Source organism: Meriones unguiculatus, chromosome 18, assembly GCF_030254825.1.
Source record: "Meriones unguiculatus strain TT.TT164.6M chromosome 18, Bangor_MerUng_6.1, whole genome shotgun sequence".
Taxonomy (NCBI): domain Eukaryota; kingdom Metazoa; phylum Chordata; class Mammalia; order Rodentia; family Muridae; genus Meriones; species Meriones unguiculatus.
The window spans coordinates 76,949,800-76,973,590 of NC_083365.1; the positions used below are offsets into that span (position 1 = coordinate 76,949,800).

Here is a 23,791-nt window from a genome sequence, read left to right on the forward strand (position 1 = left end):
ACATGAAGAAACTCTGTTATCATCTGCTTTACAGAGAGGAGGAGAATCAGGCAGTTTAGTAACTTGTCATTTGGTCACATATGCCAGTTAATAGTGGAGATGAATCGGTCCTTTGGAGTTTGATTCCAGACTCTGTCCTCAAATTCTACATTCTGTCCTGTCCAGCTGAATCAGTGAGCTCCAGGTTTAGTGAGAGTTCTTGTCTTAAAAAATTAAGGTAGCAAATGACCAAGGAAGATATATCTGATGCCCTTCCCAGACCACCCATGTACATGCACACACATGTATGAGTGTTCTACACATGCAGGCCTATACATACCATCCCCAACACACAGAAATAAGGTAAGTAGCATTCTTGAGGAGTGGCCCTTGAGGCTGTCTTCTGGCCACCACACACATACACACACAGATGTATGTGTCAAACACAGCCCTTCCTCTGTTCTCTGCTTCATGTCCCCCAGTGATGACCACATGTCCTCAGAAGCATGCTTTTCCAAATGTCCTATTTAGGTCGCATCATAAGACCACTATCTTCCATCCCTGGGGTGGCATTTCTGAGCATGACATGGCTGTGTAAAGCAGAGAGCTCAAATTTTCCACAGATGACTTCCTGCCTTACAAGATAAGCATCTGTACACCATTTAGGTTAGATTCATAGGAGATTCACTTTCTCAGAGATGCTAGCCCACACACTTCTCTTACTCTACTGCCAGGCTAACAGCTCTCACAGAGTCTGGATGCATATAAACGCTAAGTGGAGTTGAATTAACTCAGGTTCTCAGGCACTGTCCTGTTTTGAAAGTATCCAGCTCTGCCACAGCAGAAATGAGCCAACATTAATGCCAATGTCCACAAACTACAGGTGGTGAGTCAAGTCACCTCCATTTTTATGGTGGACAGGGGATGGCAGAAGATGCCATCTATATCAACTTATTACTTGGTCACTACTTCATTAAGCTGCTTTAGTCAGGTTATAGGACTATGGACACTAACTTGCTCCAAGATGAATTGCTTCCCTGCACATCAGAATGAACTTGGAAGGAACATTAAGGATTGGGCACCAGGTGGAGATGCTGGATCTCCCACCTTTTCTTCCCCCTGTGTGTTCATGTGTGCATGACAATGCATGTTGTGTGCATGTGCATGCCACAGTGCATGTGTAGAGGTTGACCGAGGGTGTCCATCCTCACCTCACAATCTCTTTGAGAAAGGGTCTCTCTGATGTCCACTGCTGCATGTGCTGCTGGTCTGCCAACTTCTGCAGGTTCTCCACCGCACCATAGGCGTGCAGGGTTGCACAACCGTGGCCATCTTTCTGTGGCCTCCATGGATTCAAACCTAGATCCTCATGCTCGTGCAACAGGCACTTGACCTACTAGGTTATCTCCCAGCATGATAAGCTGGGCTTTAACGTAAGACTCCAAGGGGCCAAGCTATTTTCAAGTGTCCAGAGTATGTACCAGGACAAAGCTCAAAAATATTTATGAAAATATCATATTTAGCATAGAGGCATAGCACTACAAAAATATCCACACCCACAAAGCAAAATCTGAAATGTCTTGCATCCAATAAGCAATAACTAGAAATGTAAATAAGCAGGGAGATAGTATCCTTAATGAGGATAAAATGCAATCGCTTGAACCCAATCTATAACTTAGGTGCTAGAATTAGTCAAAAACACTAAAAACCACTATGAGGTTTTTCTATTTATTCATAAACTTAAGTAGAGACATGAAATATAAATCCCCAATTTAACTTCTAGCAATGAAATTTACAATAATTTGGACGAGAAAGATACTGAATGGAATTCATGGGAGTTAGACATTGTTGAGGGAAAGATCAGTGAACTTGAAGACAGGGCGGCAGCAACCACCCCAAGGGAACAGACAACAAATGAACTCCAAAAAGACTGAAAATGTAAGCTGCAGGACAAATACAAAAAGTCGAATGATATATAAGTAAATGGAGTCCTCCAGGGAAAAGCAGTCAAAAGCGCACAAAACCGTGAAGGGATAATGCATGCAATTTCTCCAATTTTGGTGAAGATACAAACCCACACAGCCAAGAAAGTGAATGAACCTCAGGCAAAAGAAACATACAGCCACAAAGGGCACATTATACTCAAATTATTCAAAAGTTACAATAAAGAGCTAGACAGGCCATGGTGTCACATGCCTTTAGTTCAAGCCCAGCCTGGACTACAGAGAGAGAGAGAGAGAGTTCCAAAACAGCCAGGGTCACACAGAGAAACCCTGTCTCAAAAACAGTTAAACAAGAGAGAACCATACACACAGCATGGGAAGAAGAATGTGTCATATACAGATGACCCTGGACACAGAACAGAAGATTTACAGGTAAAAAAAATCACAAAAAAGAAAATAGTGGCATGAGGTCACTAAAGCAATGAAAGAAAAAGCCTTTTAGTTTTTCAACTCAAAAACAAAGATGAAATAAGGATTTTCAGACATGGGAAGCTGAAGGAACGCATCCACACACACAGCATGCAAACTGGGTATGTGACAAGCTGTGCCATCAAAGCTGTGTCAGCACAGACCAGGGCCTTTACAAACTGACAAATCCCTTTTCTCAAAACATATCCCTCTTGCTAAATAATACATGGCTGTAGAAAGACACAAGTAGTGTTGAGGAGATGGCTCAGTGAGTAAAAACACTTGCCCAGCAAGCATGAGGAACTTTGAGTCTGAACCCCCAGCATGAACGTAAAAAGCCAGGCATGGTCATACATGCCTGTACCCCCAGCATTAAAGGGTGGAGACCGGTGGATCCCAAGATTTCCCTGGCCAGCCAACCCGGCATACATGGCCAGCTTCAGGTAGACAGTGAGAGAGGAAGCTATCTCACACCCCACTCTGGCTTCCATATGTATGCATGGGTGTGGACCCAGACACTCAAGCCCATGTACACACACAAACACCCTATACACATGTGTGCACACACTCATGCACAAAAAGTAGTTAGCTAAAAATAAAATAAAGGAAAAAATACTAAGTTTATAGTAACTCAAAGAAAGTGTAAGACTGGGAATATTAGCTCAGTGGTAAAGTACTTGCCTGCTCTGTGTGAGGCCCTAAGTTCAAGTTCTAGCACCTCAAAAAGGAAAAAAAAAAAAAAGAGGTTCAGTAACAATGTAATATCAGAAATATTTTGAGTCACAGAATGTTATCAGGGTCACAGTGATAAGTGGTCACTTATAAGAACATAACAATCCTAAAAATGTATGTACCCAACAATGGGGCTTCAAAACACAGGGGTGTAGACAGTAAGGTGCCACAGTTGGTAATTCCAGGACTCAGGAGGCTGAGCAGGAGTACTAAGAGTTCCAGGTCATTGGGACTCTGTTTCGAGACCCTGTCTCAGAAACAAATCAAGGGCTACAGATGTAGCTCAGGGATAGAGCCCTTGCCTCATGTACTGAAGGCCCTAGGCCCATGCCCATCACTGCAAAACACCAGGGAAAGTTTTATACATATAAACTGTCTTAAATATAAAACAGTTGAATGAGCAAATCCACCAGGAATCTTTGTGACAGAGCCAGGGACTTAAGCAGGACATTCATTCCTTAAGCTTGGAAGAGGGCTGTTGTATAAAAAAAGAATCTAAAAAAATAACCCCTCAAACAAAAATAAATAAATAAACAACAACAAAACCCCCCAAAACAAAACAAACAAACAAAAATCCCTTTTGTCCTTTCAGACTTTTTTCTTTCATCCTCTCTGGTTCCCCCTTGTGGCAGTTCTGGGTTCAACACAGACAGTGGCACCTCCTCTTATGACAGGCCTGGAAAGGCAAGACCTAAAAGGGAGAACCGTGCTGGGGGAGGGAGCGTAAGGTCAGGAGCCAGCTGCTGCAGGGCCTTACTGAGGAATGACAGTGGGGAGGTGCATGTCTGTCAGTGTTAGGGGTGGGAATGTAGACAGAAAGGAGACAGAGGCCTGCTAGATGGAAAGGCCATCAGCCAGGTTGATCCACTCTGGAGATTTGAAAGTCATTTGTCTGTTGGGTGAAAGGGAACAGGGTCACCCGCACACAGGCACAATGCCTTAGGGCTCTATGGCTAATCAAATAAAAGTGGGTGTTTTCAGAGACTTAGCTCAGCTGGTATTTATGCGCCCAACAATGGAGTGTGTGCCACATATATATGAGGACCCGAGCTGTGGGTTTGATCTTGGATCTATTGCTTGGGGTCTCTCTGTACCATCCTCTAGAACAGCAGGTCTCGGAAATGAGTGATAAGCCCTCTCTCTTAGGACATCTGACTATGTGTGGACATAGTTTTGGTTGTCAAATGAGTGGGTAGACTTTTACTCACTCATTCCAAAGACTTGATCCCCAAAACCCATGTAAAAAGCTGGGTGTAGTGGCACATACTTGTGATCACAGCACTGGGGACATGGGTCCCTGGAGTTCACAGACAAGCCAGCCTAGCATAGTCAGTGAGCCTCAGGTTCCAGTTAGACTGACTCCAAAAACAAGGTGGACAGCGCCTGAGAAACAATGCCCAAAGTTGATCTCTGGCCTCCATGTATACACATATGTACCTAAGCACACACATGTACACATTGTACTTGCACACACCCACACATACAAACATACGTGCACATATACAGCACACATACACATGATCTCACAAATAAATAGAAGTAAATTTGAAAATGCTTGTATGCAAAGAGAACTGTGAAATAAACAAGTCATGTGGAACAAGGCTGGGGCCAGGAAGATCCCATGCAGGATTATGTCAAGAGAGTGCCTATGGCTTGGGAACTGCCATACAAGGGGCTGGCCTCTGCAGAAGGGAACTCAGGACTCTATTGGGTAGAAGAAATGGGGAATGGGATTTGAGTGACAAGTGGGTGCTTAGGTTTGTCTCTCATAATCTGTGTATTCTGCGTCCAAGAAAAGTGTGTCAACAGCCAGGGGGCCAGAGCTGTCTGGTTCTGGAAAGCACAGTAGGATGAGAATCAAAGTGTAGCCAAGCGCAGCATTTTGTCCTGAGCTGGGCTTTTACAGAAACAAGGGAGGGGCGAGGCTGCTTCATTGTGGGTGCACTGGGGTGCCACTGAGGGCTTTCATCTAAGAGGAGCACTTTTAAAGCTACAAAAAATATAAAACACTTCAGGGTACACTCCTCCCCCAATGAAAGAACCACAGCTGCTCCTTCAATTTGCTCTGCTCCTCAACTAGCAGTAGTGGCATTCCCTGGCAAACAGGCTGAGTCTGAAGCCAGGACCTGGGTAGGCTTGCAGGGGGCGTAACATAGGACCAGTTTGTAAAAGCACATAGCATAGCACATAGCACATTGCAGGGGGCGTGTCTGATCACATTAAGGGTGCACAAGAGAAAGGTACCTGAGGCTTCAGGATCACTGAAGAAAGACTTGGAAAATGTTGACCTTTTGGCTATCAAAAGCAGGCAACTCTCATGCCTTCCCCAGGAGGGACAGGTACCACATGGCCTCAGCTGAGGCTGTGAGCTATCCCACCCCCTCCCACATCTGCCTTCCCTTTTTCCTTCCTCTGCTGAGATAGTCAGAAATTGGCCATCATTGCTTTTAAAAGTTGAAGGCCAAATACTATCTGTAGGATGATCTCAGTCGTATTTTGAAAACTGAATGAAGGGCTGGGAGTTATGGCTCCAGTGGTGGATCATGAATGCCTCGTGTGAGTGCACAAGGCTCCAGCTTCAATCCTCAGTATCACACACACACACACACACACACACACACACAACTGTACATGCTTGTACAGTGGGATACACGAGAATTCATATAATACTACTTCTCTCCAGCTGTTAAAAACCTATGTTCTTCCCCTTAAATAGCAAAAAAATGCCATTGGTATGAGACATTGCAATAGACACGGGCTTCCACCTTGCTGATCTCAGTCCCGGGCCTCTACCTCAATAAATCCTTAGGAAGATGGCAAGAAATTGGTTTATCCAGGCAACAACAGCCAGGTGAAGGAAAGCAGCATGCTGTCTTCATATGTAACAGAATCTAAGACAAGGAGGAAATCACAAGGTTTCTTAGAAGGAGCAAAGAACCCCAGATCAGGGCCCAGCTCTCCCTACAGAGACTTGTGGGTGTTACTCTACTGAGGGCTGGGGCCAAGCCTGTCCAAGCCACATGCCACAGATCCCAGAATCCTGGACCCACACAGCTGTTAGCTTCTGGGGGTGCTGGAACCGTGCAGGCTTCTTACAGCTCTGTGAAGTTGCAGGGCTGTTTCTGTGATAGACAGCTGTGACTCAGTTAGCCAGAAGCTCTAGAATGCCTTTTCTTCCAAGGAGGTCCTATGTACCACTGGAAAGTGCACCTCCTGCCCATCATTCTCAGAAAGAGAATGTTTGATAAGCTCATGCCCTCCCCAGCCTTATGTCCACAGCCCTGGGAGTTGGCCTGCAGCCTACAGGAGCTTTTCCACCTTAGCAGAGCTGACATTTGGGGCCAGCTGTGGTCATACTGCCTTTCTGTGGGTGATACTGCAGTATGAAGAATGCTTAGTGGACCCCCTGGCCTCTGTGCACTACTTCCCAGCTGACAACCCAAACCATCTCCAGATGTGGACAGATGTCTCAGGGGAGGGGGCAAATTACTTCCTTCTTCAGGTAGTGGGGAACTGGGCTCCTGATGATGGGGTATGGGCAGGGCTGGGAGCAGAAAAAAGAGACTTGACAGTGCCCAAAGGGAAAGGAAAATAGTTGTTTAAATACACTTTTAGGGCCAGACAACAGTGGTGCACACCTTTAATCCTAGTAACACAGGAAGCAGAGGCTCTTGGATCTCAAGGCCAGCCTAGTCTACAAAGTGATTTCTAAGACAGCCAGGCTACACAGAGAAACCCTGTCTCAGGGAGGCCTGAGGGTGGTGGGGATCAAAACCAAAACCAAAACCAAAACCAAAACCAAAACCAATCCAAAAATATCCTTTCAGGGACATTGCACTATTCGCCCTCCCCACTGTCTTTTAAGAAAGTGCCTACGGTAGGCTACAGTCAAAGCACTGGCCTGGCAAGCTTCAGGTTCCATGGCCAACACCAGAAAAAACACACAAGACAGAAATCTGCATCGCTCATCGGTGCTTCCTAGAGGCCAGGCTACAGGTTATGTTAGAGCAGCCATGATTCCAAAGACTAAAGAAGGAGTGTCAGATTTTTCAGTGCATAACATAGGACCAGTTTGTAAAAGCACATAGCATACTTGTTGTCTAATAATGCTTTTCCACGGGAGAAGGCATGGAGACAGCAGCGGAGCAGGGAACAGGTGTGCCAGGCACTTGAACACTGTGGACTGTATGCATGGAGACGGTGGGGACTTGCGAGTGCTTATGAGCCCTCCATAATGCCTGGTGCTTTCCCTCTTAGAGCCTGTCTCTTCCTCACCTTGCAGTAAGCACACGACAGGAAGGAGCCATTTCTCCTAACTGTATCACCAAGTCCCCCTGTGTTCCTGGGCCTGCCATATAGTGGACACTTAAAACCTTGTTAAATTAATAAATGGGTAACATCCTAGGCTACATTTTACTTCCCTGACCAGCAAGTCCTCAACCCACAGGAAAAGGCCCACATCAATGTCACCTCCTTGGGGAAGCCTTCCTTGATTTTTTTTTCTCTTAGCAAAAACAATTACACTCAGCTGATACTTATCATATACATGTCCCAGTATATACCAGTTCATTGTGTTACAGTGTCCCTCTCAGAATGTAAGCTCTCTTACAAAATGGCATAGGCCATTTTGATGTTATGATTTATTATGCCTACCCTCAGCAGCTCTTGATACATAATGGATAATCTATAAATCTTTAATGCAATAGTCAGTATGCACCATTCTGTCCTGAACCCTAAATATTACAGTTCAGATGCACTGTCATGTACACACTTTGCAAAACTCAGAATCGTGAACCACTGAGGACTCCAGGATCCCAGTGCTTCAAGCAGAGAAAGAACATATGCCCTGCCCCTTTAAAAGTTGGTTTCAGAAGCCTGGAAGGATCTATGACCTAAAGGCAAGATGACACAAGGAGCTTTAGGCCCGTCAAGGCCATTCAGACCATCTAGACATCTCTAGGACTCATCCTGCTCCTATCTGCACCCATTCCTGGACCAGAGTCCAGGGCCAAACAGACTGCATGGAGAAATTTACAGCACACACTTGTCCCTGCTGCTTTCCCCAGTGGAAGGGGGTATCTGAGGCCCCATCTTGCCAGAGAACAGCTTATATATATGGAATTGTGCCACCCACATGGGCTGCTTTCCAGCCTGGCCTGTGGGCTCCTCTGCGTACCTGTTTGAAGGTGGGGGTGAGGGTGCTTTCTGGAGAGTGTCTATCCAGGGCAGGGTCCTCTTTCTGTCTGCAGTCCAGCTGGATCAGGCTGCGGCACTCTGGGTGGCAGGTGAATTTACAGTCTAGAGGGAGAGAAACAACAGGATCAGGGCTCTGGTAGATGGCTACTTTCTGCACCAAGGAGAAAGTAGTGCTTGCCTTTAGCTCTGATGGAAAGAGCAATGTAGTAGAGAAGCAGAGGCAGGGGACTGTGTAAGTGTGATGCATGACCTCTGTGTCAGAGCAAATAGGGGCAGCAAGTGCCTCCCACCTGTATGCACTGCTTCCACCTGTATTACCTCATGTGATCCTACATTCACTGTTGGGACCTTGAGTCTTCATAGTCAGACCATCTGGCTATAGACTGTACCCCATTCTACCAATTCATATTTATAATCATAGGCCTCGCTTTGTCAATCTATAAAACATAGGTATTACCCAGCCTGTGATGTAAGAGGGCATATATGAAGAATTGAAAGCACTCCAAAGGCACAGTTGTTATCATAAGCATTATTTCTCTAGCCCTGTGTAGACCAGAAATGTTGGGGTGGTTCTTTAAACCCCACTGGAATAGTCTACTGACAATATCCCAAACTGGGGGAAATCACACATTCCAGAGGTGCTGTTCTCTTCCATGACAATAGAGACTTAATGTCTAGAATTGAAAGAAACCTTTAAACTTTCATCTAAGGACTTTGTTAGAGATAGGAAACTCCCAGATACTGAAAATGAGACACCCAATGACACAGAGCACGAGCTGCAGAGCAGACACTGCTGCTTCCTACAGCTGGAGCCTCCTCTGCAACAGGGAAGGGAAGTCAAAGGGGCCTGTAGGCAAAGAGACTCAGCCAGGGAGCAGGAGGAGAAAAGGACAGGAGGGGTAGGGCTGAGGGGAAGAGAGAATAGAAACAAAAGATATGAATGCTAGTGGTCAGCTGGCAGGACGGTTCCCACAGATGGCTGCTGGATCAGCTGTGCTCTCTTGTCCTGGAGGTGCCACAGCTCAGTCAGAGCACAGCCTTCCATATGCTGGCTTCCCTGACTGTGAAGGCAGGTGCCTGAGGTGAACTAGAGCAGGTGGGCTTTGTGGTAGGCACCTCAAAGCCTGAGCTTGCATGGATAATCTAGAAAATGGAGGATCACTTTTAGTTGATAATGGTTCAGGCACCCTGAGAATCCCTTCCATCTAATAAACTTCAACATTTGGCACATTTAGGCTCTTTTTCTCCAAGTTGCCAAGCAGCATACTTTATCTCCGGTCCTGAGGCAGCTGGTTTTCTTCCCTCTCAGTTGAGGAATTCCAGAATGTGATTCCCACTGTCCCCAGCTGCCTCCTTGAACCTCCCCAAATAAGCCCCCAGGCTATAGTCCTTATATAGAGACCCTGACAAATACAGGACACTGAGATTCCAGAGTCCTTTGTCCTCCTTCTTCCATGAACTAACTTCCCATGTACTTTTCTAGGGTGGCAGTTAGAAGCTTAATGTGCACATTCCTCAGGCCCTCAGGTAAAGCTGCCAGCACCCCAAGTTCTTGCCTGGAGTCATCCTAGATTAAACACGGACACCAACTTGGGGAGGAAAGAATTTATTCTAGTTTATAGTTTCTAGTCTATCATGGAGGGAAGTCAGAGCAGGAACCTGGAGGCAGGGGTTGAAGCATAAGCATGGGGAGCACTGCTTACTGGCTTGCTCCCTGTGCCAGGATGGATGACAATGGCCCCCATAGATGCATATATTTGCATGCTTGGTCCCCAGTAGGTGAACTGTTTGGAAGGATTAGGGGATGTGGCCTTGTTGGAAGAGGTATATCATTGGGAATGATCGTTAAGGTTTAAAAAGCCCACAGCAGGCCCAGCCTCCTCTGTCCACCCCAGATCAGGATATAAAGGCCTCAGCTCCCCTCCAGTACCATGCCTTCCTGCTCAATGTCACAATCCCTGTCATGATGAGAATGGGCTAACCCTCTGAAACTGTAAGCAAATCCCTGAGTAAATGCTTCCTTTATAAGACTGTGAAGGACAATATCTTGGTCATGGAGTCTTTTCATAGCAATAGAACACTAAGTAAGACTCTCTCCATAGCTTACCCAGCTTGCTTTCTTATACAACCCAGGACCACCTGCCCTAAGGTGGCACCACACAAAATGGGCTAGGCTCTCCCACATCAATCATCAATCAAGAAAATACCCCCACAGACTTGCCCACAGGACAACCTAATGGAGGCATTTTCTCATTTGAACTTCCCTTTTCTCAGATGACCCTGGCTTGTGTCAAGCTGGGGGTGGGGTGGGGCCAATGACAACTAAAATAACTTGTTATGGTAAGGTCAGTCCTTTGAGGTCACATCATGTACTGCCTGGGTCCCAAAGGTGTCTTGGAGTGGCTGACACACAGCTCAGTGGAGATAGCTCACCCTTAGTGGGTAAAGAGCACAGAGGGCTGTGTGGGCCAAGTTCACCGACAGCATCCAGAAATGCCAGGACGTCTCATACTATAACACTGAAGGCAGAACCCAGAAAGGATGGAACTGTTTTGGACTCAGCTCTGGTGGCTCCTGATCATGCTCTGTCAAAGAATGCTCCAGAGCCAAGAAGTAAGGACATGAAGAAGAGGGTGGCTAGAAGCTTTGCCAGCTCCAGGGCAGGTGAGAGCCACCATCTTCATGGGAAAGATCTCTAGAAAGCACAAGGTTTCCACTCTTCCCCTTGCAGTGACTTGCATGGTTGGCACATTCTGCCCATCTCTGTACCTGGGCTACTCACTTTCACCACCTCTCTTTGACATATATGTATCCAAAGCCTTAGAAAGTTATCTTTATAGTCCTGAAACAGAACTGGGTAAGCTGGGAATAGAACACTCCAATAGTAGGCTTGACATGTCAGAAAATGTATATACTATCACACCCTTTAGAAAAGTGTGTGGTGGCACATGCTTTTAATCCTAGAACTCAGAAGGCAGAGTTGAAAGCCAGCCTGGTCTACACAGTGACTTCCAGACCAACTGGAGTTATACATAAGACCCTGTCTCAACAAAACAAAGCAACAACAAAAGAAAACAAGATACACACATGAGCACTAATAACTTTCTCTAATAAGATCTTTAAGTCATGGCTGCATCGAAGTTCCTGGAATACACCATCACACTTCCCAGTCCAGGAATTTCAGACATTGATGACATCTGAGGCCCACCCCACCCCCACCCCATACCACCAGTACACACTGAAAGTCTCCTACAGGGCTGGGGTGGGAGTTGAGTAAAACAATGCTCTATGTCCCAAAGCCTGGGCCCTGTCCCAGGGGACCTCTAGAGCTAACCCCATTGACCTCCTTCTCTCAGGGCAGCTTATCACTGTTACTCAGCCCTTGTCCCTGGTATCCTGTTATTTCTTACAACCTTTATCTGGTGTTCACTTTGGACACAGGAAGACAGATCCCAGGTGGAATTAGGCCATGCAGATGCCAGCATCTGTGCTGAAACACCCATATGCTGGGCCTGGACTGCCACATACTCTGTGCTAGCCTGAGAGTAAGTGCAAGTAAGACAGGACTCTCAGCTGGGCATGGTAGTGTACAATTTTAATCCTAGCACTTGGGAGGCAGACACAGGCAGATCTCTGAGTTCAAGACCTGCCTCTACGGAGCAAGTTTCAGAACAGCTAGGGCTATGCACCCTGTCTTGAAAACAAACAAACAAACAAACAAACAAACAAAAACAGACAGGATTCTCAGGAACCAGGGTGCAGTTAGGACACACAGGAAAACAACTAAATGTGAAAGATAACTGAAAGAAAGGCCCCACTTTGCACAGATCTAGGAAGCTGGCTCAGACAGATATACCTGTGAGCTAGGGAAGCCAAGGCAGGCTTTGGATGGAAGAGCCCACAAGGTATGGAAAGAAAGGAGTGACTACAGCCAGCTCAGGTACCCTAATTAGAGGAAACAGGAGACTGGGGCCTGCCATGACTGAATAGCTAGGACAAAGGTCTCACCACCAAGAGGCTACACAAGATTAGGGAGCAATATTCCCAGTTTCTAGTCAGAGTTTTTCAGAATTTTAATTAGCATATATTTATTGTATAAAATGATGGGTTTTATTGTAGCATTTTCCTACATGCACAACACGTTCTATCTTCTTGACCCCTCTGGAAAATCCCACTCATTTCCTCCCTTTTCCCTCTCTATGTGATCTAGACTCTACTCATGAGAGAAAACATGATATTTGTTTGAGTTGGACTTACACAGCATGATTTCCCATTTTCTTATGAATGGCATCATTTTGTTCTTCCTTAAAGCTGAATAAAACCCCCTTGTGTGCAGACACTACCTATCTGTTGATGAACATCTATGTTGATTCTATTACCTTGTTACTGGGAGCAGAACAGCAATAAACACGGATGTGCTGGCATTTCTGGCATCTCTTGATGTTAGTGTTGTCAGCTGTAAAGTGGTTATTGTCAGAGCTAGTGAGATGGCTCAGTGGGGCAAAAGGCACTTGCTCCATGACCCGAATGCAGTCCTCAGAACCCACATGGTATGAGGAAGAGCACCGACTTGCAGGTTTTCTCTTCTCCACACGCTCACCATTGCCTACAGCAGGAATGGATTGCCTCCTCAAGTTGTTCACAGGCTCTTGATCTCTCTGAAACCTGAATGGGAATCTTGCCTTTTCCGAGCTTCTGACGTCTCATAGACAGTCGAACACTTTTTTTTTTTTCCGAGATAGAGTTTCTCTGTGTAGCCCTGGCTATCCTGGACTCACTTTGTAGACCAGGCTGCCCTTGAAGTCACAGACATCCGGCTGCCTCTGCCTCCCTGAGTGCTGGGACTACAGGCGTGAGTCAGCATGCCCAGCTGACAGTTGAACATTTGGCAGCTTATAGCTGAACATTTCTGAACTTTGCCAGCATTGTCTCAAGATTTTCTTGTGTTTGTCTCCCTTGAAAGCATCTGGTCAGACTGAGTCAGTGGCCTACCGTACTCCAGAAGGACCTCTTTTTGACCAATTATATCCACAATGGTCCTGTTTCCACATAGGGCCTTCTTATGAGGTCCTAGGAGTTGGACTTTTTGTCAGAAAGTACAGATCAACCCTGACACAGACCCCAGGCCATACTGGGAAAACAGAGCCTTGAGCCCAAGCAGATGGAGGTTCCTATGGACATCAGCTTCAGAGATCAGCAGCGAGCTGGGAAGCCAGAGGCCATGTGCTGCATGTGTCTGCTTCCCTCTTGGGGTAGCATGGTCCATTGTGCACTGAACTGGCCTGGAGGGAGGGAAGCTTAAGAGGGCTGGACTGAAGCTGGGGCTGCTCTCCTACCCCAAAAGTAGCCAGTGGCCTGGCTCTTGGACTTGACCCACAGCTTACCATCTCAAACAATTGAGTCAGGCTCAGATGCCACGAGACACCTGTGTGTAGCAATAGTATTTCGTCTACTAATTGAACTTAGATGGGGAAAAGCCAACAGCAGAAACCATACGCTAGGAGACTATCTCCCCAAAATGTAGAAGCTGCAAATGTCTTCTTAATCCCCAGAGCTGCCAAAGTTAGTTTGTGCCCTTCCCTAGTTCTCAAATGCATAGTATGCAAAGTGTTGGCACACACACACACACACACACACACGCACACACACTCTGCTATATAATGGTGAAAGCCATGTGACCTATTTTTCTGGAACCAGAAGTGTTGCCTTGAGAAGAACCCCTTCCACAAACAAGCTGTACACAAGGTAGAGGTAATAGAGTGTTCCCTCTTTAGCTCTAAGCTCCTCACACAGGCAGAGACAGGGAGTGAGGGACAGGCAGGCTCCCAAGGACACAGGACCTAGTGGCACAGCACTCACTGGCTCCTTGCAGTCATTCCAGTCAGTGACGAGCCTTCTCTCACCTGGGTGGACTACCCCTAACTTCAGAAGCCACTGCCAACCTTTGGGTATCCTTGACCTTCTGAGAGATCAACCACACAGCTCCCTACTTCCTACCCTATACTTCAGGACCAGCCCAACCTTGTCTATACTGTGGTATAATGGAGACAGAAGAGATTTGGAGGCCTCTGATCTCTTCAACCAGCTATGCTACAGAGCCTAAGCTCGCTGAACTGCTCTGAGCATTACTCTCAACTATAAAATGAGAATCTCAATTGGCGGTTCATGGAGCCATCCTGAGCATTAATGGGAGGTCTGATGTCTAGAATCGGCCGACAACCTGGTAGCTCCAAGCTAATATTCCTTCCCCTGCTCCTCCTTCCTCTACTCCACTGTGTGAACTTTCTTCTTACCCTGGATGGGCAATCTAGCCTTACCAACACTGCCAGACACACCAGGAGATTTTAGTTTTAAAATAATTTATCAGGAACTATAGGGAAATCTGCAGAGATAATGGGCACTGGGAAATCTGATTTACAGAAGCTCTTAAGTGGAGCGAGGGTTCCCTTGGCTCTCAGAACAAGTCGGAGTAGCTGTCTTGGCCTTTCAGACAGTCCATTTTTCATTCTTGCACTGGGTTTCCTCGTGTTGAAGCCTCTGAGATGAACCAGCTATGACAGTTCTAAGCCCATGCATGGAGACCCCATCATAGCCCCCCTCACCCAGGCTGGCCCACTCCATCACTGCAGCCTGCCCCTGACTCACCTACAGCTTCCGCCTTGCTCTCCAAGCTCCCTTTGCTTGTCCCACCATGTCCCTTCAGCCCTGTAACAGATGGAAATGTTCACTCTGTAGCCACAGCACTGTCCCCTTGAAAGTCCCCAAGCTGCACTCCCAAATCTCCTGCCTGGCATTGGTAAAGCTGATTTGTCAGCTCGTTTCAAAAGAATCTAACATAAGTTGGTAGTGACCACAGAGGAAGGAAGTACCTTGCTTTTTGCTGACGTGAAGAGCTCAGGGAGCCATGATGATAAGACCCCAGGCTACTGTGCTAATGCCTGCATGCCTCAGTCGCCTCATCTGTTTAAGTGGAGGTAGCAGCAGTACCTACCTCATAGTGTGGCTGAATTCAGCAAGACCATACCTGACTAGCACACTACCGACATACACTGAGATTTGATAAATGCTAGCTATTCTTACTAGCAGGCGAAAACCTGAGTCCAGTGTGACCAGCCATGGCACCAAACATCCAAAAGCCTGTCTGTACACATCCCATCAGTGTTGCCAACCTCCAGACCTCTATGGAGGCCTGAATCAGCAGGTCCTGATGCCTCCTTAGAGGCCCTGCTGTTCCCCTACCCCCAGTCCAGGCAAGATGCCTAGGTCTCAACTACTCAGGAGGAGACATAGGGTGTCTCCTAAAGCCAGATGAGGTATCCTTTATGGAGAGGCTCCTCTGCTGCCCTGGGACTCCCCTTCTTTTCCAATATCCTACCCCAACACTTGATTTTCTAAAATTCTGCTCTAGTTTTGAAAAAGGAATTTGTTGGTCATAGTCATGATCACAGGAGAGGTGCTGCTGTGTGGCAGTTTCCTCCAAATTGAAACATTCCCTCATGAGAGAGGGCTGGGGTGGCCATGAGATGTGGGGACACATGTCTGGGAAAGCTGAGACTTGCAAAGTTTAGCAGGAACCCTCCCCAAGGTTACAGATGCAGAAAATTGGCCAGGGCAGGAGACTGATCACCCTCTGTAGCAGAGAGGGGGTTCCTGGTGGACCAGCTGCCTGTAAGCTGGGCACAGAGCTTAAGGACTTGTTACCTGTGTCAGGTAGGCTTCTCAGTGAGGCAGCCTGCCTTTGAGTCATTCCTGCTTCTGTTAAAGTAACCCTTCACCCATGTTCTTAGTGACACCAATAAAAACTCATTGGTTCACCACTCTTGTCTTTGGTGATGTCACTGTCGTGGGGTCCCTTTCTGGGGTGAGTAGACTGTTGAATCTCTGAAGGAAAAGCCTGTCACAAAACAGGTGTGGAAATATGAGGAAGCATTCTGTTGATATGTGAGGTACCAGCTCCTGCCGAGATTTCTCCTAAGGGTGTGTCTCCTGCCTGAATGGATCTCACTGAGATATTTATCACATAGCTCTTTATCACCACAAATTGTCAAAAACATCCATCTGCAACTGACTCACAACCATATGACCTATTTCTCCATGGACTGGAATGCGGCTGTCATACATGATGCAGCCCAACACTGTTCAACACAAAAGAGGAAAAGGTGTTTCATGACCCTAATAATATAAAATACATGCATACTTCCATATATGTCATATGCAGAGACATGTCTACAAGGAAGGCCCAAGGGGTGGGACTTCAGGTGTTTGTTCTCTACATATAGGGTCTAAGTTATTTGTGGTTTTGCAATATATATTTTTGGACATATAATGTTTACTAATGGGAAATATATCATGTGTGATGGCTAGTTTTATGTCAACTTGATACAAGCTAGGGTCATGAAAGAGGAGGGAGCCTTAATTGAGACAAGGCCATCATAAGATCCAGTTGTTGGGCATTTTCTTAATTAGTGATTGATGGGGGAGGGTCCAGGCCATTCTGGGTATGGCCACTTCTGGGTTGGTGGTCCTGCGTTCTATAGAAAGCAGGCTGAGCAAGCCATGGGGAGCAAGACAGTAAGCAGCACCCCTCCATGGCCTCTGTATCAGCTCCTGCTTCCAGGTTCCTACTCAGTTTAGATTTCTGCCATGACTTCCTTCAATGATGGACTACAATGTAGACACATAAGCCAAATAAACCCTTTCTCCCCTAACTTGCTTTTAGTCATGGTGTTTTAGCACATCAGTAGTTGTTGGGAGCACAAAGGTTCCTGCACCCACAGATAGCACTAGGGAAACAGGAATGATAAACACAAAGGTTGTCTTTTCAAGGGAAAAGATATATTAACTGTTTTTCTACCCAGAAGATTGGAAATGGTGATGGCTAATAGCCTGGTGATTTGTGCTATTTATATGAAGTTCTCACAGTCAGGGCCAGAGATATCTAATAGTCTAGGTGACCTCTATGCTATCTGTATGACCAAGACCACATCAGATCCTCTCCTAAGCCCTAGGCTTCATGGAAGAAGGGACATGTACTTTGAGAATTTCGATGAAATTATGCTTCCTTGTGCACACAGGATTATATTCTTTTTAAAATTGTGCTGTACTTAAATATGCCTGAAATAAACTGCCTGGCATCAGACTCTAGGAGTTTGAACCAGCACCAGCTACTGAGTCATGTTGAACTGGATTTCCTTCTTGCTTCGTACAGACCACTACACTGCTGGCTGTGGCATTTGCAGAGACACCCCCCCCCCCCCCGAAATGACCCTAAGTAGGACACTGTGAAAAAAGAAAAAATCAAGTGACCATATTGTGATGATGGTTGGACCACTATTTGCTGCCAGAGAGTACGTCTACACAACTGCACACTATGCTGCACAATGTATCCTTCTGGGTTTTTTTTTTTTTTTTTAAGTAAGGTGTTTTGGTGCAGTTGTAGGTTTGTGGTAAAATTCAGTGGGAAGCATGCTTTCTTTATAGCCCTCCCCTGCATATGCACGGCCTCCCCATTATGAGCAATCCCAATGACAGGGTGAATCTGTTACAGCTGATGACCCTACACTCACACTTCTCATCTCCCAGAGGTCACACAAGTTTACATTGGATTCACTCGGTGCTGTACATTCTGTGGCACATACTCACGGTTGTGGAAAGTAGTTTTCCTGCCCTAAAATTCTATGCTCTGACTATTTACCCATCCCCTAATTTTTAATATATTTTGTCTTCTTTCAGACTATCACAAAATTGGCATGATACAATATGTAACCATATCAGACTGGCTTTTTTACCAAGAGAGATGCATTTAAACCTCCTCCGTTTTTATGGCCTCGGCAGCTTCATCTCTGTTAACTATCTAATGATATTCCATCATCTGGATGTATCATACTTATTTTTTACTTGCTTGGAGAACGTCTTGGTTGCTTCCAAGTTCTAGTAATTCTAAGTAAAGCTGCTAGAAGCACCCATACTCAGTGTGGTGTTAGGGAGTGGGTATAACTGGAGCAAATCTTGGAATCACATGGGTCAGAATTTGGATTTGGAAGCTTTCCTGTACCTGGATGTGAGGTGTCTGAACAGTTCCTCTTAGCTAAATTTAGAACTCATTTAGTCTCAATTTCCTTGTCTGAAAAATTGGAGTAATAGCTTTCTTGTTGGGAAAATTTCTGAAAAATTAGGGAAAGTTTAGATAAAGCACCCTAGGGCACCTGGTACCTAGCAGGTACTCAATAAACTGCAGCAGGTGTTTTCAGCTCTGTAGGAGGCTGTATGCCCAGATTTTTGTTGATTCAGCATGTAATCAACACTAGGCAAGAATTTTTATACATTTCAGTATGTGGTCCATGCTGGGCCTGAACTCACATACACAATCCTCCTGCTTCAGCCTCCCCAGTGCTGAGATTGCAGGCATGTGTCACCATGTCCATCTCTAGCCAAGAATTTCTTGATTCTCTTTTGCTAAAGGAAGGTGTTCAGAGCAGTTCCTAACTCTCCCTCTCATCAGGAGTACACTAAGTCTCCCACTCAGAGGTGCACTAACTGCTCCTTCTGCCTGTAACTAGTCCAAGGCAGGTAGATGGAAGAATAGGTCTTTGGGGTGAGTAGGAAGGTATGCGCGCAGGCCTGGCGGTCTGCAACCCCAGCCAAAATCAACACAGCCTATACTTTTTTTTTTCATAGTCCTAGTTAAACTCCTAATGAGGTCCGCAACAAGAGGATGGAAACATCCTACTTCCAGGGTCAGACAGACAGTTTGGAACACCTACATCTCAGCCTTTCCAGGAAGGAGCCTGAGGCCCCGCCTTCCACATATTGTACCTCCTTGTTCTGGAAGGAAGACCACCCCTAACAAACCCATAAACCCAAACATGGGAGAGACAGAGACAGACAGACAGACAGACAGACACACACACACACACACACACACACACACACACAAGGTGGGGATTCAGGGAGTCATGGATCCAACAGTAAACATTGATACAATAGTAAAAAGAGATAGAACTGAGGTCAGAGTTGCTGGCTCTCTCACAGACAAGCAAGGTGGCAGCTTGCCCGAGGTTTGATTCTGCTGCTCAGTTTCTTTGTAATGCAGAGCAATGGTGAACTTCTGGAAGCAAATCTTATAGGTCAAGTTTCAGGAGAGAAAGCACTGGGGAAGCAGGGTGGGTCTGGGGAGCCTGTAAGAACTGAGGTACAAGGAAGTGATCCAAAGCCTACTCCAAGGTTATGGTCACTATTTACTTCCAATGACCCCAATTTTCTAGGGCAGGACTGGGTGAGGTTGACATGTATACTCTTTCTTAACGAACCTTTTTTTGCATAAAAAGCAAAGGCAAAGGATCCCCTGGGTTGTTGCTCAGCAGTTATTGAAACAGATACCTGGGCCAGCTGTAGTGCTATAAGCCTATAATCCCAACCCTTGGCAGGAGCAATGAGTGGGCTACATGGTAAATCTGGAGAGCTTTGGCTATACAGTAAGACCTGTCTCAAAAAGCAGATAATCAGTACTCCCCAGGACACTGGCCTCTATATCTGATATCTCAGTTACTAACTCCTCATGAGGGCCTCTTGTCACATTGCCAGGCACGCTGGATATGTCTCATCTACCTTTGTCCCAGATACACATAATTGGCCTGGCAGAAGCTGGCTTCCCAGGCAGGCCTGCAGAGGCACAGTCTTGCCCCGTGTGGGTGGGTGTGAGAGGGTGTGGGTGACTGGGTGTAGGTGGGTATCCCTTCCAGCCTGCACATTCATCACCTATCACCAATACAGCTGCATGTTCCCAGACTGACACTACCATCAGAGGGCCAGCAGGGCATTAGGGCAGGCTGGAGATGGGGGTTGTTGGGACAGGCTAAGAAACAGGAGAGAGCTCAGCCCACAACAAGTACAGACAGGAGATGCAAACAGCAGGAAGGACTCAGCAGTATCTACCATGCCTCAGTGACTTAGGGCAGAGGGACAACAGGTCATCACGTCCACATTCCAGTCCTATGCTCCTTTGCTATCTGAGAGTATTCTACCCCAAAGCATGCCCCTGTGTGTGTGCATTTATGTATGAATGTGTATGTATGTATGTGTATATATGTGTGCATGTGTTCATGTATGCAAGTGCATGTGTATGTGTGTTTACGTATGTACATATGTGTGTGTTTATGTATGTACATGTGTATATGTGTGTTATTATGTGTGCATGTATACATGCATATGTGTATGTCTGTGTGTATGTGTGTGCATGTGTGTGTATGGCTATATGTGTATGTGTGTGTATCTGGATATGTATGTATTGTGTATGTGTGCATTTGTATATGTATGTGTGTATATGTGTGTATGTGTGTACATGTGTATAGGTGTGTATGTAATTATAAACAAGTTTAATAGAGTAGATTAATTTCCAGTGACTCAGGCTTCTACTGCAGATAGCAGTAACTGCTAAGAGAATTCTAGGACGCTCCTTCTCATCACCCAATTTTTTCTGTATTTTTTTGGTGCTTCCAATATTCATAACATTGACACAGATTTAACTACAATGCTCACAAGTTGTCTAGAATTAGCTCAGGTTCAGCTCAGGGTAGAGTGCCTGGCCTTATTCCACAAAGTAGAAGTAAAGCAGGTAAATCAACTCATAATGGAGTCAGTCCTCTCGCAATTGCTAAACTATTTACAATTTTATTAATCTCTTAATTAACTATCAGTGGGAAGTGTATTTATACCTTTCACATGCAATGTTTCCTAATGGTACAGTGTGTATCTTAAAGAGACATCTCCTATTCACTGGCCTCTTTCTGCTGTGGTGCTGTGGCCTCATGAAGTACACTGTTGCTGGCAGTGGGGTCACATGTGGTGACGGAGGGAGACAGGCCCTGGCGCATGGTAAGAAGCAATGGATTCTGGGAGGAAAGAGTCCATGCTTGTGGAGGGGCTGTCATGGTGAGAAAGACAAATGGAACTTATTTATCATGAGCTTGTGACGGTGGACACTGAAGGGCCAAGTGTTTCTATGTGGTCATGCGGAGAAAAGTGCAATGGCACAAGGCGGTGCCAGTGTACACATATACTCAAAAAGAATATTAAATCTCTTTATGCACTTCTGTCTGCTCTGTTTCCAATCTGGCTAGTTCCTAGCCTGCTTTCCATTTGTGTTTATATGCACATGTTTACTGACAGCCTACCACAGACCAAGACTGTTGCAGAAGGCAGCCCATGACAACCAAAGACTTTGTAACCGGAAGAAGAGTATGAAAAGAGAGAGAGAGAACAAAAGAGTTCAATACATACACATCCTGCTTTTGTCACACAAAAAGAAGAGATCCAGTTACCAGAGCACCTTAAAAAAATATTTTTGAATTAGAGTAGACAAGTCTAAAGAACTGAGAAAAAAACGACCAGTTTATGGTTTTCAAAGCCAGTGTGGAGCTGTTAAGTGGTCCTCAATCTGTGGGTCATGACCCGATTGGGCAGGTCAAACAAGCCTTTCGTGGGTCATGTCAGATATCCTGCTCATCAGATATTTACATTCCAATTCATAGCAGTAGAAAATTACAGTTATGAAGTTGCAATGAAAATAATTTTATGGTTGTGGGGTCAGCACAATATGAGGAGCTGATTAAAGAGTCACAGAAAAAATGAACATTTAATTAAAAAAAAGAGTTGCCGTGTTAGGAAGGTCGAGAACTGCTGTGCTAGCTGTTCTCTCAGCCCTGGACCATCCCAGGACCTCCTTTGCTGTAGCATGTATCACTCTACTGCGGGTATGAGACAAAAACAGCAGAGGTCCTACCCTAGCCCTGGATCCTCACCACCATCCCAGGGGCCCCTAGAAGACAGAGGGGATGCCTGAGGAGCTGGTACAGAAGGACATGGACTCAGGAGTAAGGGGTTTAAGTGAAAGGAGGAAAGCAGGGGACATTTTATTCTACTTTGTCTTCTTATCTAAAGCAGACACCATTTCTGAGAAAGAGCAGAGAGTAGCCTAGCCCCCTAGTAACCTGGAGTGCATTTTTGGTAATGATCCACAGACCTCAGCCAAGCAGGTTTGATTTTGAAAGTAATCTTATCTGGTACATGTAGATCACAGGACACCAAAGGAAACAAGTTAAATGTGTAGATATGAGTGTACCTAGAGGCACATGTGCACAGGTATGCCTGGCCTGAAAGCCAGAGGGCTACTCATGGCCAGGAGCAGGCAGGGCAAGTCCTTTATGGGACAACCAAGCTATTATATCCAACTGGCTTTTCCATGCCTGCTTTTATGTCACTTATAGACACCCAAGTACAGATTGCCAGAGGGCACAACACACTTCTGCACTGAAAAGAAAAGTAAATAGATGACATCTGTGGCCGGCTTCTCTGCTGGAGACAAAGGCTCCCTTGCAGCTATGTCACTGTAGCTGGGACCACAGGGACTTCTGTAGAGACCTGGTCTGTTCCTCTCTCAACCCCTCTCTATTTCCCACCCCTGCACTCCATTCAAACGATAGATTTGTTGCATGCTGGCATGCTCCCTTAGCGTCAGGTGTTGCACCATGGGTCCATCTAGCTCTGCCTGTTATTCTCTAGTGTGGTTAACTCACTGGCGGGAATTTTCCTAGAAAATATGCTTTAAGATTTTTGTGTCCCTCTTCCAATTCTGCCTGGGCAACTTTCAACTGCTGTGCTTTCCCTTGAGATGCATATGTCCACACTGACTTGTGTGCAAAGAAAGAGCAGACAGCCATGTTGGAGGCATCTCCAGAGTGCCTTTTTGGGAACATTGATGACAGAAGTGCCCGAGGAGAGGCCTCACTTGGAATAATTGAAGCTCAGGGAAGTCGCTTCACTCAAGAAAGGCCTGACAGCCAGGAAGTAGCTTTCGTATTATTGGTGAGTCCATCTGAGTTGTATCTGTTTTCTTTAATGCCACAGCCCAGCTGCTCAGAAGTCCTGAGAGGAAGGCCGAGACAGAAGTCCACAACTCCCACTTCTCTAAGCAACGTCCCTTCTCCCCTCCTCTTGAAGCAGTGAAGTAGAAGTGCTGACAAAATGAAACCAGAGCACTGTGGATGAGGTGTAGCATTGGCCCTGAGCTTCATGCTGCCATGATAGGCCTTAATGATTTTTATTCAGTTGATAATTCCCTGGGCTGAATAGCAAAGAAACAAGGAAGTGTGTGTATGTGTGTGTGTGGAGAGAGAGAGTGAAAGAAAGAATACTCATTGAAATCAAGAGACTCAATAACCATTTTTCTTCTTAGCACAGAGTATGTATTTGACTGTTGATGAGGATAAATTTCCTATTTCTCAAAAGGTAAAGCCTTAACCAGAATAATATTTGTCAAGGTCAAGACCATATTGATTAAAAAAATTGATTACAATTTTTTTGTCCAGATATGGCATTTAATTTTAGTTCCACTTCTAAGATATGTTGTGACCACCTAGAATCTCCACTTATCTCTGAACATATGGAGAAATATAGGGAAATGGGGCAGGGCACCC

At 45.8% G+C, this 23,791-nt stretch overlaps 1 protein-coding gene across 4 annotated transcripts in view; it reads right to left on the reverse strand.

Moving 5' to 3' along the window:
* Rassf5 (Ras association domain family member 5) overlaps positions 1 to 23,791 on the reverse strand; it is a 65,171-nt gene that overhangs the window by 27,839 nt on the left and 13,541 nt on the right. For 2 of the 4 annotated variants that reach the window (XM_060372055.1, XM_060372053.1), the window contains exons 2-3: positions 14,964 to 15,023; positions 8,299 to 8,420 (exon numbers count right to left, since the gene is read on the reverse strand). In XM_060372055.1, the coding sequence (XP_060228038.1) occupies positions 8,299 to 8,420; positions 14,964 to 15,023 (182 nt within the window). The remainder of the gene's footprint in view (positions 1 to 8,298; positions 8,421 to 14,963; positions 15,024 to 23,791) is intronic. The other 2 variants (XM_060372054.1, XM_060372056.1) reach the window with 1 other exon arrangement.